The 13,382-nt window shown below is 43.8% G+C and overlaps 1 protein-coding gene across 1 annotated transcript; it reads right to left on the bottom strand.

Moving 5' to 3' along the window:
- Positions 1-506: 506 nt before the first annotated feature.
- Positions 507-11,983, bottom strand: LOC139373426 (hepatic leukemia factor-like). Its single transcript, XM_071113906.1, has 4 exons — positions 10,881-11,983; positions 6,509-6,925; positions 3,110-3,375; positions 507-1,628 (listed from the first exon to the last, which is right to left on the bottom strand). Exons 1-4 carry the CDS (start codon positions 11,068-11,070, stop codon positions 1,413-1,415), a joined length of 1,089 nt encoding a protein of 362 aa, XP_070970007.1. The 5' UTR covers positions 11,071-11,983; the 3' UTR covers positions 507-1,412.
- Positions 11,984-13,382: the final 1,399 nt, after the last annotated feature.

Below are 13,382 nucleotides of genomic sequence, written 5' to 3'. Positions count from 1 at the left end.
ATGAATACCTGGCAACACATTTGACCAATATTTATTCACAAACATCAGTGCGTATGCAGCTGTTCTCATGATGGATCACTGACTGCAGCGTTTCAATAAATTCTCTCTCTCTCCCCCTCACTGCCAGACACACAATTAAATAGATTTCATTCAAGAAAGGAATCAAAGAGAAGATAACTCCGCCACTTTTCATATTCATCCTCTCCGGCACCACCCCAACATCAACATATGTGAAAATTGCGTGTTTCTAAGATGTGTTTCCTCCAATGACATCTTCGGTGTGCATCGTGTGATTTTTAACCAATTATGAGCAGGCATTGCCTGCTAATTTCCTACTAACTGGTTTATGATCTAATTGGAAACACTTACCTTCCTCTATTTATTTTACTACAAAACATAGAAACACGCCATTTTCACATATGTTGATGTCGAGGTGGTGCTGGGAGTGAAAAAAAACAAAAAAAAACATTTCCTTTAAGTGCTTGAACAAACCCACAAGAACACTATTTAAACTATACAATGTTTATTTAACCTTTGACCTGTTCATGTCCACAGTCATTTACTAAGATGCATCTCCTCTCTCGCCGCCATGTTATCCCTGGATACAACCATTATACATTCTCTATTATTACGACCTCAGAAGGGTCAATCTTAAAAACCTCTTCGGGATCAATGTCCCTCAACCGGGATGGTTGTGAACAGCTTCTAAATTCAAAATATATAATTTATCAATCTACCCTGTTGTTAAAACATCTTCATATAGCCCCCCCATCTCTCTACTAAACTCACCCATATATAAAATATACAAAAGATTATTTCCAAAATCTCCTCTGAGCCGTCTTTGCAAATATAAAAATATACAGTTTTCCTATGTTGAAATCTCTTCGCTTTCCTCTCTTCTGCCTACCTCTCCTCATCCTCCTCCTCTAGATTATAGCTCATCCTCTGTTTTCTAGTTGGCCCATGCCTCCCTCCCTGCTCAGTACAGTTAAAAGATACACATGTTTAGTCATAGAAAAAAAGTACACATCTGTCCTCCCCTGGCTTGTCTCCTTGCCTTTAGCTTAAAAACATTAGTTGTCTGTGATCTGTATGATTTGAACACACCCATCTGAACGGGTGCGCGTATGGAGAAAAAAAAACCCACTGCAACGCACCTGATATAAACACTGAATGACATCACGACGCAACCTGTCAAAGAGACACGGGAAGTGAAACCAGCATAGCATAGATACACAAAATGAAGGCTGCACTCACTACAACACTCCGGGTTACTCACAACACGGATGCTTTACGCCAGGTGTCATACAATGCTCACGTCTACGTAGGCCGTACGCGCACCCCCTCAACTGAAGTGCTGCCAATGTTGTGGCTGCCTTCTAACCCTCTCCCTCCTCCGCCCTTCATCCTCTTCACAAGTCTCCGTGTCGGCTCTCGAACTTGTTGAGGATGTTGCGGCAGCGGCCCAGCTCCTTGTGCATGTCGGCCATTTCCTGTCTGAGAGCAGCGTTCTCTCGCTCCAGGAAGGCGGCGCGCACCGTGATCTGGTTCTCCTTGAGGCGCCGGGCGTCACGTGAGCGCTTGGCCGCCTCGTTGTTCTTGTAGCGCCGGCTCCAGTACTTGTCGTCCTGCGGGAGTCACGGCAAAGTAGAGGCGTGTTGTGGGGGTGTGTGTGGGGGGGGGGGGGAGAAGGGCAAGAAGGGTCAGTTTTGTGATGGGAAGGGGGAGGTGTCAAAGCTGAGCATTGTAGTTGCACACTTGAAGCATGTACAGTTGAAGTCTGAAGTTTACATACACCTTAGCCAAATGCCTTTAAACTCAGTATAACAGTTGAGAGAATGATTTATTTCAGCTTTTATTTCTTTCATCACATTCCCAGTGGGTCAGAAGTTTACATGCACACACTTAGTATTTGGTAGCATTGCCTTTAAATTGTTTAACTTGGGTCAAACGTTTCAGGTAGCCTTCCACAAGCTTCCCACAATAAGTTGGGTGAATTTTGGCCCATTCCTCCTGACAGAGCTGGTGTAACTGAGTCAGGTTTGTAGGCCTCCTTGCTCACACACACTTTCAGTTCTGCCCACATATTTTCTATAGGATTGAGGTCAGGGCTTTGTGATGGCCACTCCAATACCTTGACTTTGTTGTCCTTAAGCCATAGCTTTGGAAGTATGCTTGGGTTCATAGATACTTTTGTACCCTGGGATTGATTTGCACTTTTCACACAAAAGTACATTCATCTCTAGGAGACAGAACGCGTCTCCTTCCTGAGCGGTATGACGGCTGCGTGTTCCCATGGTGTTTATACTTGCGTACTATTGTTTGTACAGATGAACGTGGTACCTTCAGGCGTTTGGAAATTGCTCCCAAGGATGAACCATTTATTTTCTGAGGTCTTGGCTGATTTTTTTTTTTGATTTTCTCATGGTGTCAAGCAAAGAGGCACTGAGTTTGAAGGTAGGCCTTGAAATACATCCACAGGTACACCTCCAATTGACTCAAATAATGTCAATTAGTCAGAAGTTTCTAAAGCCATGACATCATTTTCTGGAATTTTCCAAGCTGTTTAAAGGCACAGTCAACTTAGTGTATTTAAACTTCTGACCCACTGGAATTGCGATACGGTGAATTATAAGTGAAATAATCTGCCTGTAAACAATTGTTAGAAAAATGACTTGTGTCACGCACAAAGTAGATGTCCTAACCGACTATAGTTTGTTCACAAGAAATTTGTGGAGTGGTTGAAAAACGAGTTTGAATGCCTCCAACCTAAGTGTATGTAAACTTCCGACTTCAACTGTACAGAACTATTTTTATCAAAGTGTGTTCCTTAATAACAATGCTGTCACAATTAGCTACTCCACCGCAAGCAATATGAGAGTTTCTTACCTCGTTATTTATTGCGTGCATATCTACACGCCAGTTCAAACTTTCCACTTTTGCCCCTCCCCAATGTGTGCCCTTCCTTGAGGCATGCCCCCATTGTCATTCACTTGAGTAAGCAGGAAGTTGCCCCGCTACGTATGACGACATCATATTGCTAACTTTACCTTGAAGCTTCTTAGGCGCAAACTACGTGTAAAGCCAAGAATCGCAAGAAATGTAGTACCTTCTGCTCATCTGGGACCAGCATCTTGCGGGCTTTCTTGATCATGGGCTGTGGCTTGAGCTCCTCGTCCGAGAAGCGGTGCCTCCGGGGGTCGAAGGCCTCCTGGCCCGGCACGCTGGACAGCGCCACGTCCGCCGGGTCCGGGTCAAAGTTCACCATGACGTCAGCGGTGCCGTTGGCGACCAGTGAGCCTCCTGGCGGCCCGGGGAGGCAGGAGGAGGAGGTGGTGGAGGAGGGCGAGAGGTCTGGAGGCATGACCTGGACACCTATAATGAGAGAGGCCAACAAAAGCAAAACTTTTGGTTGGTCACATGCTTCACACCGTGGCGAGGGTGAAGGGTCAAAGCATGCAGAGAACAAGGTAAAGGGGATTTGTTATTTCTGTGTATATGGCAACATCACTCGTTTATAAACTGGCTGCTGCAGTGATACAGATCGTCCACCAGGTGGAAGCATAGGCTACATCAATCAGTCAGTCATGTGGTTGAGCTGGCTGATCCAGGATAAGACGACACCAAAGCCCAATCCTAATAACAACCATTTTGGGCCAAAAAGTTGAAACTGATCCAAGAACAGTGCTGCTGTGTAAACAACCTTCTACACACAGCAATGAGCTTGCGTATGGCCATTGCTCTCGCTCACCCCTCTTTAACCTTTGATCAATGTCATACATATTTTACTAACTGAGGGAAATATAGTGTTATCTTTAAAGGAGTAGTTCAATATTTTACAACTTGATGTTAGATGGTTCATCACCTTGAAAGTAGTCCATGTAATCCAAGGTTTGGTTTTCTTTAGAACAGCCACTAAACGTTTCAGCTATCCTTAGTCACCACAAGCTAAGAGTGAATGGAAGTGATGGGGGGGGGGGGGGGGGCATGTGAGCATGTTTACAAAAACTAATGTCCAAATCCCCTGAAATCAATTTAACATCCACTCCATATTTAGTTTGCTGTTGCTTAAAGGGGATTTTGCCATAATCAAATAAAAAACACACACATGTTCCCATTACTTCCATTGATTGTTAGCTTGTGTTGTCTAAAGTTAGCTGAAGTTTGTAGTGGCTGTTTAAAGAGACCTGATTACAGTTTCTCCTGGCCCATAGACTACTTTCAGGGTGAGGAACCATCTATCATCAAGTTGTAAAATAGTGAACCAACTCCTTTAATATACATTTGATAGCAACATTTTCCAGGTAACACTTCTAAGCAGGATTTTAAAGCGTTCATAATCCAAAACACACTATTATTTGTTATTATTTTTTCACCACTCCACTTTAACCAATGAAATTAGACAGCAATTTATTAGGCCTTCACTACATTGTTTTATTTCCCTGAGGTGTAATATGAGCTATAGCTATGGCCACAGCAGCTTTTGGTCAAGGTTATAGCCTAATCAAGACCAGCTGCTCTCTGGAAGTCAACCAATACACTCCCTATACATCCATAAATTAGCTATAACATAGCCATTTCATTTTACATTTCAATTAAATATTGGTCTTGGTGTTATTGATTATTGCATTCTCTGGGGAAATCAGTCTTGTTGGCAACAATTGTTTGATTGTGCTCTGTCTTTCAAAAACACTTGAGGAAATGCAATGCTGAAATGGAATGTAGGAAGTGTGTTACATAAAATCCATTCCCCAGTCCCCTTGCTCCATAGCCACCACAAAGACAGTTCCCTACAATACCCCTCCAACCCCTACCCCGCCCAACATACCACCACCTCCCTCTACCTTATATTTAAAATATACACAGAATTCTTCCTTCCTAAGTATCCATAGGACAAACTACCCCCCCCCCCCCCCCCAATCACACACAAACAATACACCTCACCTTTCATTTCACAGTAGTCTTTGCCTCAGTCCTTGTCAACAACATGAAATGTTATGTCACAATGTTGCTCAGTGTGTAAAGACACTGGTATGGCGACATGGTGGCGTTATCTCTGCAATGTAAATCTCTCTGCTTCTTTATGCTAGGCTAGTCTTATGCAATGCTATCTATCTCTCTCTCACTGCTTTACTCCCCCTCTATGTCTCCCTCCAAACCCTCCCTCTTCGTACGCCCCACCCTTCCCGTCTCTCACTCCATTGCTCTCTGCATCGGCACGTGACGCCTGCACATGGCCCAAGCGTGTGAGAGAGGGAGGGGAGAGAGTGAGGGAGAGAAATGACAGCTCTCTTGCTCTCTCTCTCTCTGTTGACTGTACTGCAGAGTCTTCCTTAAAATAACCCTTTCATCTCCACATTTCATTCAAATGAATCAATGTGGCAAAAGAGGGGAGTTCTTACGTTAACCTCACCATTTCTACAATTGATGCATTTGTTTATTTCTCTAAGCTACGGTGTAACTCTGATGGTCTTTCCGGTTCTGTAACTAATCCGTGTAGGTTCTCTTTATAAATGTAGTGTGTTTGTGTTACACTGATTTAGCAGATCTGTTTTTGTAAACTCTGAGCGGTTGTTGTGGACCCAGTACCAAGATCGGGCAAGAATGTTTTGTCAGAAAATAGAAAGTAGCATAACTATTTGAGGGCTACAGTCCTTGTCTTTTTGGAAAATCTAACTAAAATCTTACTGCTGGCAATGTCATAAGAATCTGCCCCCGCAACCCATGGAGTCTGCAATATAGGTCAAAGTGCAAACATTTAGTATGCATGGAAAGGGTACACCTTGATGGTTATTGTAGCATGTGCTTGTAGTTTTGAAAACTAAATGTACTTTATGAAGGTAGTATACAATATTATGCGTCGTTGAGAAAATGCCACCAGAAGGCGCTAGAGTGTCAAAATGAAAGGGCAGTGAAAAGTCTATTGGACTAGCTTGAGACGATACCCTGTCTTTTTATATAGCTTCTGCTAATATAACATCTTCCACCAGCATCATGACACCAATTTCACACTAGACAAATAAAACACAAAGCCGTTCCACTGGCTCTCCTACATACTTGCTTTTGCCTTTGAGCTCCACAAACTGCCGTGTTTTCCTCCACCAACCAATGCCGACCTAGGTCATGTTGAGGAGGGTGCAACTACCGCAATGACGGTTCCAGTCATCTTGCAACATTGTCGATCTTCCACACACAAGATTTGCTCCGTTTTGTGTGTGCGTTTATTGTTGTGAAATTGTTAGATATTACTTATTAGATATTACTGCACTGCTGGAGCTAGAAACACAAGCATTTCGCTACACCCGCAAAAACATCTGCTAAACACGTGTATCTGACAAAATAAAATGCGATTTGATTTGACACACCAACGCAAAACATGCAAACATATGGTCAAAAAGAAACAAAACACACTCGCATGGACACAATCAAACACACACACACACACACACACACACATACCTGGACCCCCACCCACACCCTCCCCTCTTTAACCACACACCCTACTAACCACGTAGGCACTCGGGCCCTCCCATCATGCCTGGCAGTCCGTTTGGTGGTGGCGGCCCGTTGTCCAGGCCCAGCAGCGAGGAGGAGGAAGATGAGGAGGACATGGAGGATGATGAAGAAGAACATAGCGGAGGGGAGGACGGCGGGCACTGGGAGCTCTGGTTGGGCACGGCCGACTGCAGAGAGCTCTGCGAGGGCACCTGGGCGCTGGCGCTGGAGCCATTGCCACCTTTGCTGTGCATGGCCATGCCGTTCTCAGTCAGGAACTCCTCCAGGTCCATGTACTGCAGCTGGAAGAGGCCACCGTCGCTGCAGGGTAGCGTGCGCTCCCACAGATGGGGCCCCAGGAAAGCCGACTGGGAAGGCCGACCACCTGGGCCCCCACCCATGGTGTCCGAGTCCTGGGGCTTGTCTTTGTCTGTTAGCGGGAGATTGGGAGGAAGAGAAAAAAAGATGGAGAGAAGAGAGATGGAGAGAGAGCGAGCATGAAATAAAGAGAAAAAGAGGGAATAAAAGAGAGAGAACAATGAGGAGAAGAGATAGCGAGAGAGAGAGAGAGAAGGGCCATTGAGTGCAACAATCCAGCCTCTTCAGTGTTCATCACTGATGTCTCTTATCATCCCATAATCTGCCTGCGAGCCTCATGCCCTTATCAGCTTTGCAGGCAACCAACCGCCATTACATGGATGCATCAGCAACAGTGGCAGCAGTCTTCTATTCACACACAGGCTGGCTGAATAATGTGAGGAAGGGAGTGAGATGCTATGCAAATATCATGAAGGTGGACTGAAATGCTACTCTGACATCATGAAGAAGTGAGATGCTAAGCTAACATCATGAGGCAAGAGTGAGATGGTGGGCTAACATTATGAAGAAAGAATGAGATGCTATACTAAAACTATTAGCAGAAGTGGCATCGTTTGGCGTCTCAGCCATCAACCCCTTGAGTTGGAGAGGGTAATAAGGGGAGGCGAGAACAATCAGATTAATGAGCAAGGAGAGGGGGCCCAAAAATGGAGGATGACCATCAGTGGGACCCCGCTGAGAGCTAGGTAGAGGGTTTCACAGAGACACGGTAGAAGCGGTAGGGGAAAGGGTGACAGGCCTGATTGATAGTGTGACGATCACACCCGGGACTGTACTGGTGGCTCTGGACAGCACAGCACATTATTGTCATCACGCACACACACACACGGAGAGGAGAGGGACATGTAGGATGCAAGAGAGAGAGGAAGTGGAGAAAAAAAGGGGAATGCAAAATAAGAAAGACTGACAGGAGAGAGGATAGAAAAGACAGGAGAAATGAGAGGGGAGAAAGGGGAAGGGAAAGCATCGTCAAATCAGAGAGGGGGAGAAGGAACAGAGGAGTAATGACAGGGAATGGAGACAGTAAAACGAGACAGAGGGAATGAATATAAAAGGAGATGGGTTGATAAGGGAGAGGAAAGGGAAGAGGAGTGGAGATTAAAGAGATTCAAATAGGAGGAGAGATGGCTGATAGGGCGATATTGGGGGATGAGAGGAGATACAGCAGATGATAGGGAGATGTGAGGGAGATGTGAGAAGTGCAAGAGGAGTGAATGAGGAGATATGGTAAACGTGCTAGAGGATGGCGAGGAGAATAGACGAGGGAGAGAGAGGAGAGATGCGTACAGCGTGTGGGTGTATACGAGGGCGAAGAACAAAGCATGCCAGGGAGAGGAATATACAGTTTTTTTTGTTTTAAGGGAAATGTATCATGCATTGAAGCCACAGGCAACTAACTCTCTCGGATGCAAAAAAGACTCAAGACTCCATCTCATGTAATAAAACCCTTCTCCATCCCTTAACATTAGTGATGCACCACGACTATGCATGTTCTGATGGTGAACTTGATGCTGGTAGGCCCTTTGTGCTCGGACTCCATCGGAGGAGCTGTCAGTCTTGATCAGCATCATCTCTCACACAAAGACCATCCATGTAAATGGTGGAGGGACGTTGTTCAACTACATAGCCACCAGGGAGAGGATGTTAGCCAGACAGAAGCTGCCTGAGGTTGTGACATCCATTCAACTGAAACGTTAAGTCCCCCTATTTAGGGGGTTTTGTGTGGTTCTGGAACGGTTCCGCCCGTCATTGTTGTGTACACAGCACTCTGTGAACGGCGTAACATCAATGGCTGTGCACTCCATGAAAGCTCTGGTTGTCCCGCTCCGCATGCTTCTCTCCACTCTCATCTGAGATGCAGTATGTGAAAACCAAACACCATCATTTGCATTAGGGAGCGACACGTCACATTTTCTGGCCTATCCAGACAAAGGATCAATATCCTCTGGCTGTGAGCCTTGTAGCTCCACTTCCAATGAACACGACATACGAAACGGGAAAGCCTTAGCGATTGCAGTAAAAGCAGTAGCGTCTCGCTGCGACTTACAAAATAATTTTGTAGAACTTAAAAACAGGGCCACTTTCAATTGCTGAAAGAGCAACTTTGTGCTTATAGCTTGAAGTTTGTAACGAGTTAGCGGGCGTTTAAATGGCGTCTCTGCTTTGCTGGGCAGAAACTTTTCCGTAGTCATTTATATGAAATGGTGCCAATTTTTGTACTGTCACTAAGTGTGATATTTATTTCACAGTTATAGGAAAGGTGGAATATTATAGGGTCAGGAATGTTCTCAAGCCGTCCTCTATCAGCGGCGCAATAGTGGGGCCCTAAAATCGTGATAAACCCAGTCATTCTGGACAGAGGCTAACGACTGTTTAGTGTAAATTACAATATAGTGCCTGGAAATACGATGGCATTGGTAAGGTAGTGAAATGTTTAGTAGGAAACAACTTTGCCAGCATTATCATGTCGCCAAATGTATTTTAGACAGATGGCAATGTTGTCATTTGCTAGCAAAGTTCATCCCAAAAAATAGCTAGCAAATCTAACCTTAGGTAGCTAAAAATCAGGTGACCTCCCCTCAATTTTAGCTAACGTTGTACTGCCTCTAAAGTCAATCTGGCGACATCAAAATGATGACAAAAGGTTTTCCTACAAATGAATTGACTCCCTTTGAATGGCATTGTATTTCCAAGACAATGTAATGCACTTTTGATTAAATATTCAGCGCTCATGGACGATGCATTGAGTAGAATGCTCAATTGGGCATCAGTACAAAGCGAACGTTCAAAACAATATCGTGACGAAACATGCAACCCTTGAATTGGAAAAAAAATGATACATGATTTTTTATATTTCCATCATAAATGTACTGTAAATTTGAGATTGTGTCCTCAAAAGTAACTACACCTCAGCAATTTATAAAAAAAAAATTACCAGAAAAGGGAGACTTGAATCTTTCTGGTAGTATAAGAATTACTAGGTATTGCTTATGGCACTTATGATAAATAATACTTTTGGGTATGTCTATTTAGGCAGAAATCTCAAATGTGTACTTTACATTTAACAACAGCGGCGCTTAGTTAACATTTGACCACTTAAAATGGCTCTAGTGTGAAAATCAATGTTTGTTGGATTGAGAACTGGTGTTAGACATCTTTATACACTGAATGTACAAAACATTAAAGACACCTGCTCTTTCCCTGACATAGACTGACCAGGTGAATCCAGGTGAATGCAATAATCCCTTATTTAAGTCACTTCAATCAGTGTAGATTAAGGGTAGGAGTCAGGTTTAAAAAATAATCATGTTTCAGTTTTGAGATTGTGTGTGTGTGTGCCATTCAGCAGGTGATTGGGCAAGACAAATGTAAGTGCCTTTGAACGGGGTATGGTAGTAGGTGCCAGGCGCACCCGTTTGAGTGGGTCAAGAACTGCAACGCAGCTGGGTTGTTCACGCTCAACAGTTTCCTGTGTGTATAAAGAATGGTCCACAACCCAAAGGACATCCAGCCAACATGACACAACTGTAGGAAGCATTTGAGTCAACATGGGCCAGCATCCCTGTGGAACACTTGACACCTTGTAGAGTCCATGCCCTGACGAATTGAGACTGTTCTGAGGGCAAAAGGTGGTACAACTGAATATTAGGAAGGTGTTCCTAATGTTTTGTACGCTCAGTGTACATCAATATCATGAGCTATGACCTTATTGAATCTATTTGTTGAAGGATAAAAGCTGTGTGTGTGGTCTTGTTGCTGTGTTGTCTTAAAAAATATGAACCTATTTCCATAAGTAATGCATGATACAAGTCAAAGCAAGAATTGTCAAACCGATACGCTTTATATTTATAAACATGAATTCAAGCCAACAGAATGAAAACAAAGATTGCAGGCCAGCCTGTGTGTGTGTATTTATTCATTTTAACATTTGATATGCATGAACTTTCCGCTTCCTTACCTCCCTGCCCCCACACACACACACACAAACACAAACAAACAAACCTCACCTTTCATTGCACAGCAGTCTTTCGCTCGCTGGTCAGCCTTGATGGGCAGTTGTAGGAGAGTCTTGAGGCTGGCCATGGAGTTCAAGTGTCCGCCGGTCAGGACACTGCCCGCGAGGTTACCCGTACTGAACTGTGGGCTCGCTCCGGCCGGGAGGTCAGGCGGTAGGAGCTGTGTGAGCGGCCTAGACATTGGTACGCCGTTGATTCCCACCGTGGAATGAACTCGGAATTTATCCGATTAATCCACAAACGATTGACTGGCTGTCAACGGGTTCACAACACAGTGACGTGACGATTAAAAAGGCGGACAGCTGGATACACACTGCTACACCGACTGTTATTTACCTCATTCGAACACCGACTGATAGTTTATCTAAATATGAATTAAGAACATGCTAGAGAATAATAGTGACATTCGACATATCAAATATAACTTGACATCAACAATAAACTATTGCGCTTCCAAATGTCCATGAAGAAATCAAAAGTGAAAATGATGTCCTCAAAGAAATGTCCATGGTCAAATAAGTGTTCGATTCAATAATCTTGCCAGATGCAATGGGCCCTTTAATAAATCTCTTATCCCAGCCTCTATCTTTGAGATAAACAAAGTTGGACATCAGCGCTCAGATTTCGCGAAAAATACCTTGCTTTGATGATTGTCCGTTTATTTGAGGATAATAGGCATCGCACGGAGTTGATTTTCTTCTTGACCTAAACAAAAATATTCCGCGAAAAATGATAATTGAAATGGATTTTGGAGAAATGCCTATAATATAACGGACAGCATTGGACGTGTAGTCCTACGTAAAGTCTCAAAACTCAAAGAAATCCAATAATAGAGAAAGTTGAAAAGAAGTGTATGTTTGGGGGTGGAGGGGGGGGGGGGGGTAAAGGGTGGTGGGTGATAAGGGGGAAAAAGGCTTCGTCAAATAATATCCAACAACATGAGAGTAGTATAGATGTTGATGTCCCTTGTTTTCCTCTCCCCACTTAGTCGCGCTCTCTCTCTCTCCCTCCCTCTTTCTCTGTCGTTATTTTTGTCGTTCACCTTCACCCACTCCCTCCCTCCCTCACTTTCTGTAAACTGCCAGCAAGGAAGCAACCAAGCGCGGCGCGGCTAGAGTCAGCTGGAATGAACACGGGCCGCTCCCATGACATCACCGCTCACTGTGGATTGGCGCTGGGGGAGAAACTGATCAATATTCATGATCCACACCTACTAAAACGCCCCAAACAACATTAATGAGCCCCTCCCCTTCATACGCAAAACAGTCACAGAAGGAGTTGTTGATTACTCTTCTCAAACCCCAACCACCATAGCAAGTCCTGCATAATTTGCAATGGCCGTTCTGGTGATGGAACCGATGGAACACGTGGTTGACTTAACTGTCAGTCAAAAAGCTAAACCAGTAACCACGAGATTAGTGGACCAACATACATATCTGTTTAATTGATTATGATCACAGGTCCTGTAGCCAATCCTAAATCAACACAAGAATGGAATTGCTCTGCAATGTTCAGTAGCCTCATTTATTTTCAAAGATTTTACCAATAAATTCCTTGTATGCTACTTGGTGTGTGGGCTATCTCTGTCATTTAAAGGATTTACTTTACTTCACTTTAAGAACGATTCCTGCTCTCCAAAGCGAGCACATGGCCATGGCACGCTCGAGTGGTGCCTACCGGCAGCCTTGTCTCGCTGCGATTGGTCCAAATTAGGTCAGTCTCTGCCCTTTGTCGAACGCTATTGGACAGAAATAGGTCATTGGCTCCGCCCAAAGACTTCCCCATGGTAGGGCCGCGTGAGACAGAAGTAAAAGCGGCAAGTGAGGCCAGAGAGATTGGACGGATTACTGTTGCATTTAGCAAGATCCAGATACTGAATTAAAGTATTTAGTTGGTGACCACCCCACAGTGTAATAGTTTGGCTTGATAATTTTCCTTATAGCTTTCCAATAATGACAATGAGGCTATTAATACTTGGCCCTACTAATAATACAATGTAGCCTAATAACCATCAATACCTCAAATATATATATTTAAAAAATGTACTTCTCCACACTACCCCTCCAGCTAATATTTTCTTTGAAAATTAAAGTTAAATTATCTTCATAATCATAATTTACCGTGTATGAGTCACACTTCAGAAGTACAACAGCTTATTTGATGTGCCACCTTAAAAAGTGCTTAAAAACACTCATGTATGCATTAGACCTACAAGCCACTAGATGGAGGCAATAGTGCGGTTTTTAAGAGCAAAAATATCCAATGACACAATCAACACATTTAAAACACGGACAAATATTCACACAGATGAATCAACCCTTGATTTGTGAATATGGTGCAAATATGTTATAGCACGGATACTTTTAATGTGCATGCATAACTTCGTTTAAAAAAATGTAAACTGCAATGTTTCTCACACACAAAATATTCCCCTCCCTCTCTGGTTAGGTTTCTGTAAGCATTCATAAAAAGGGCCTCACATGGCCATCTAGA

The sequence above is a fragment of the Oncorhynchus clarkii genome, chromosome 18, assembly GCF_045791955.1.
Source record: "Oncorhynchus clarkii lewisi isolate Uvic-CL-2024 chromosome 18, UVic_Ocla_1.0, whole genome shotgun sequence".
Classification (NCBI taxonomy): domain Eukaryota; kingdom Metazoa; phylum Chordata; class Actinopteri; order Salmoniformes; family Salmonidae; genus Oncorhynchus; species Oncorhynchus clarkii.
This window is presented reverse-complemented; position numbering and strand designations above follow the sequence as displayed.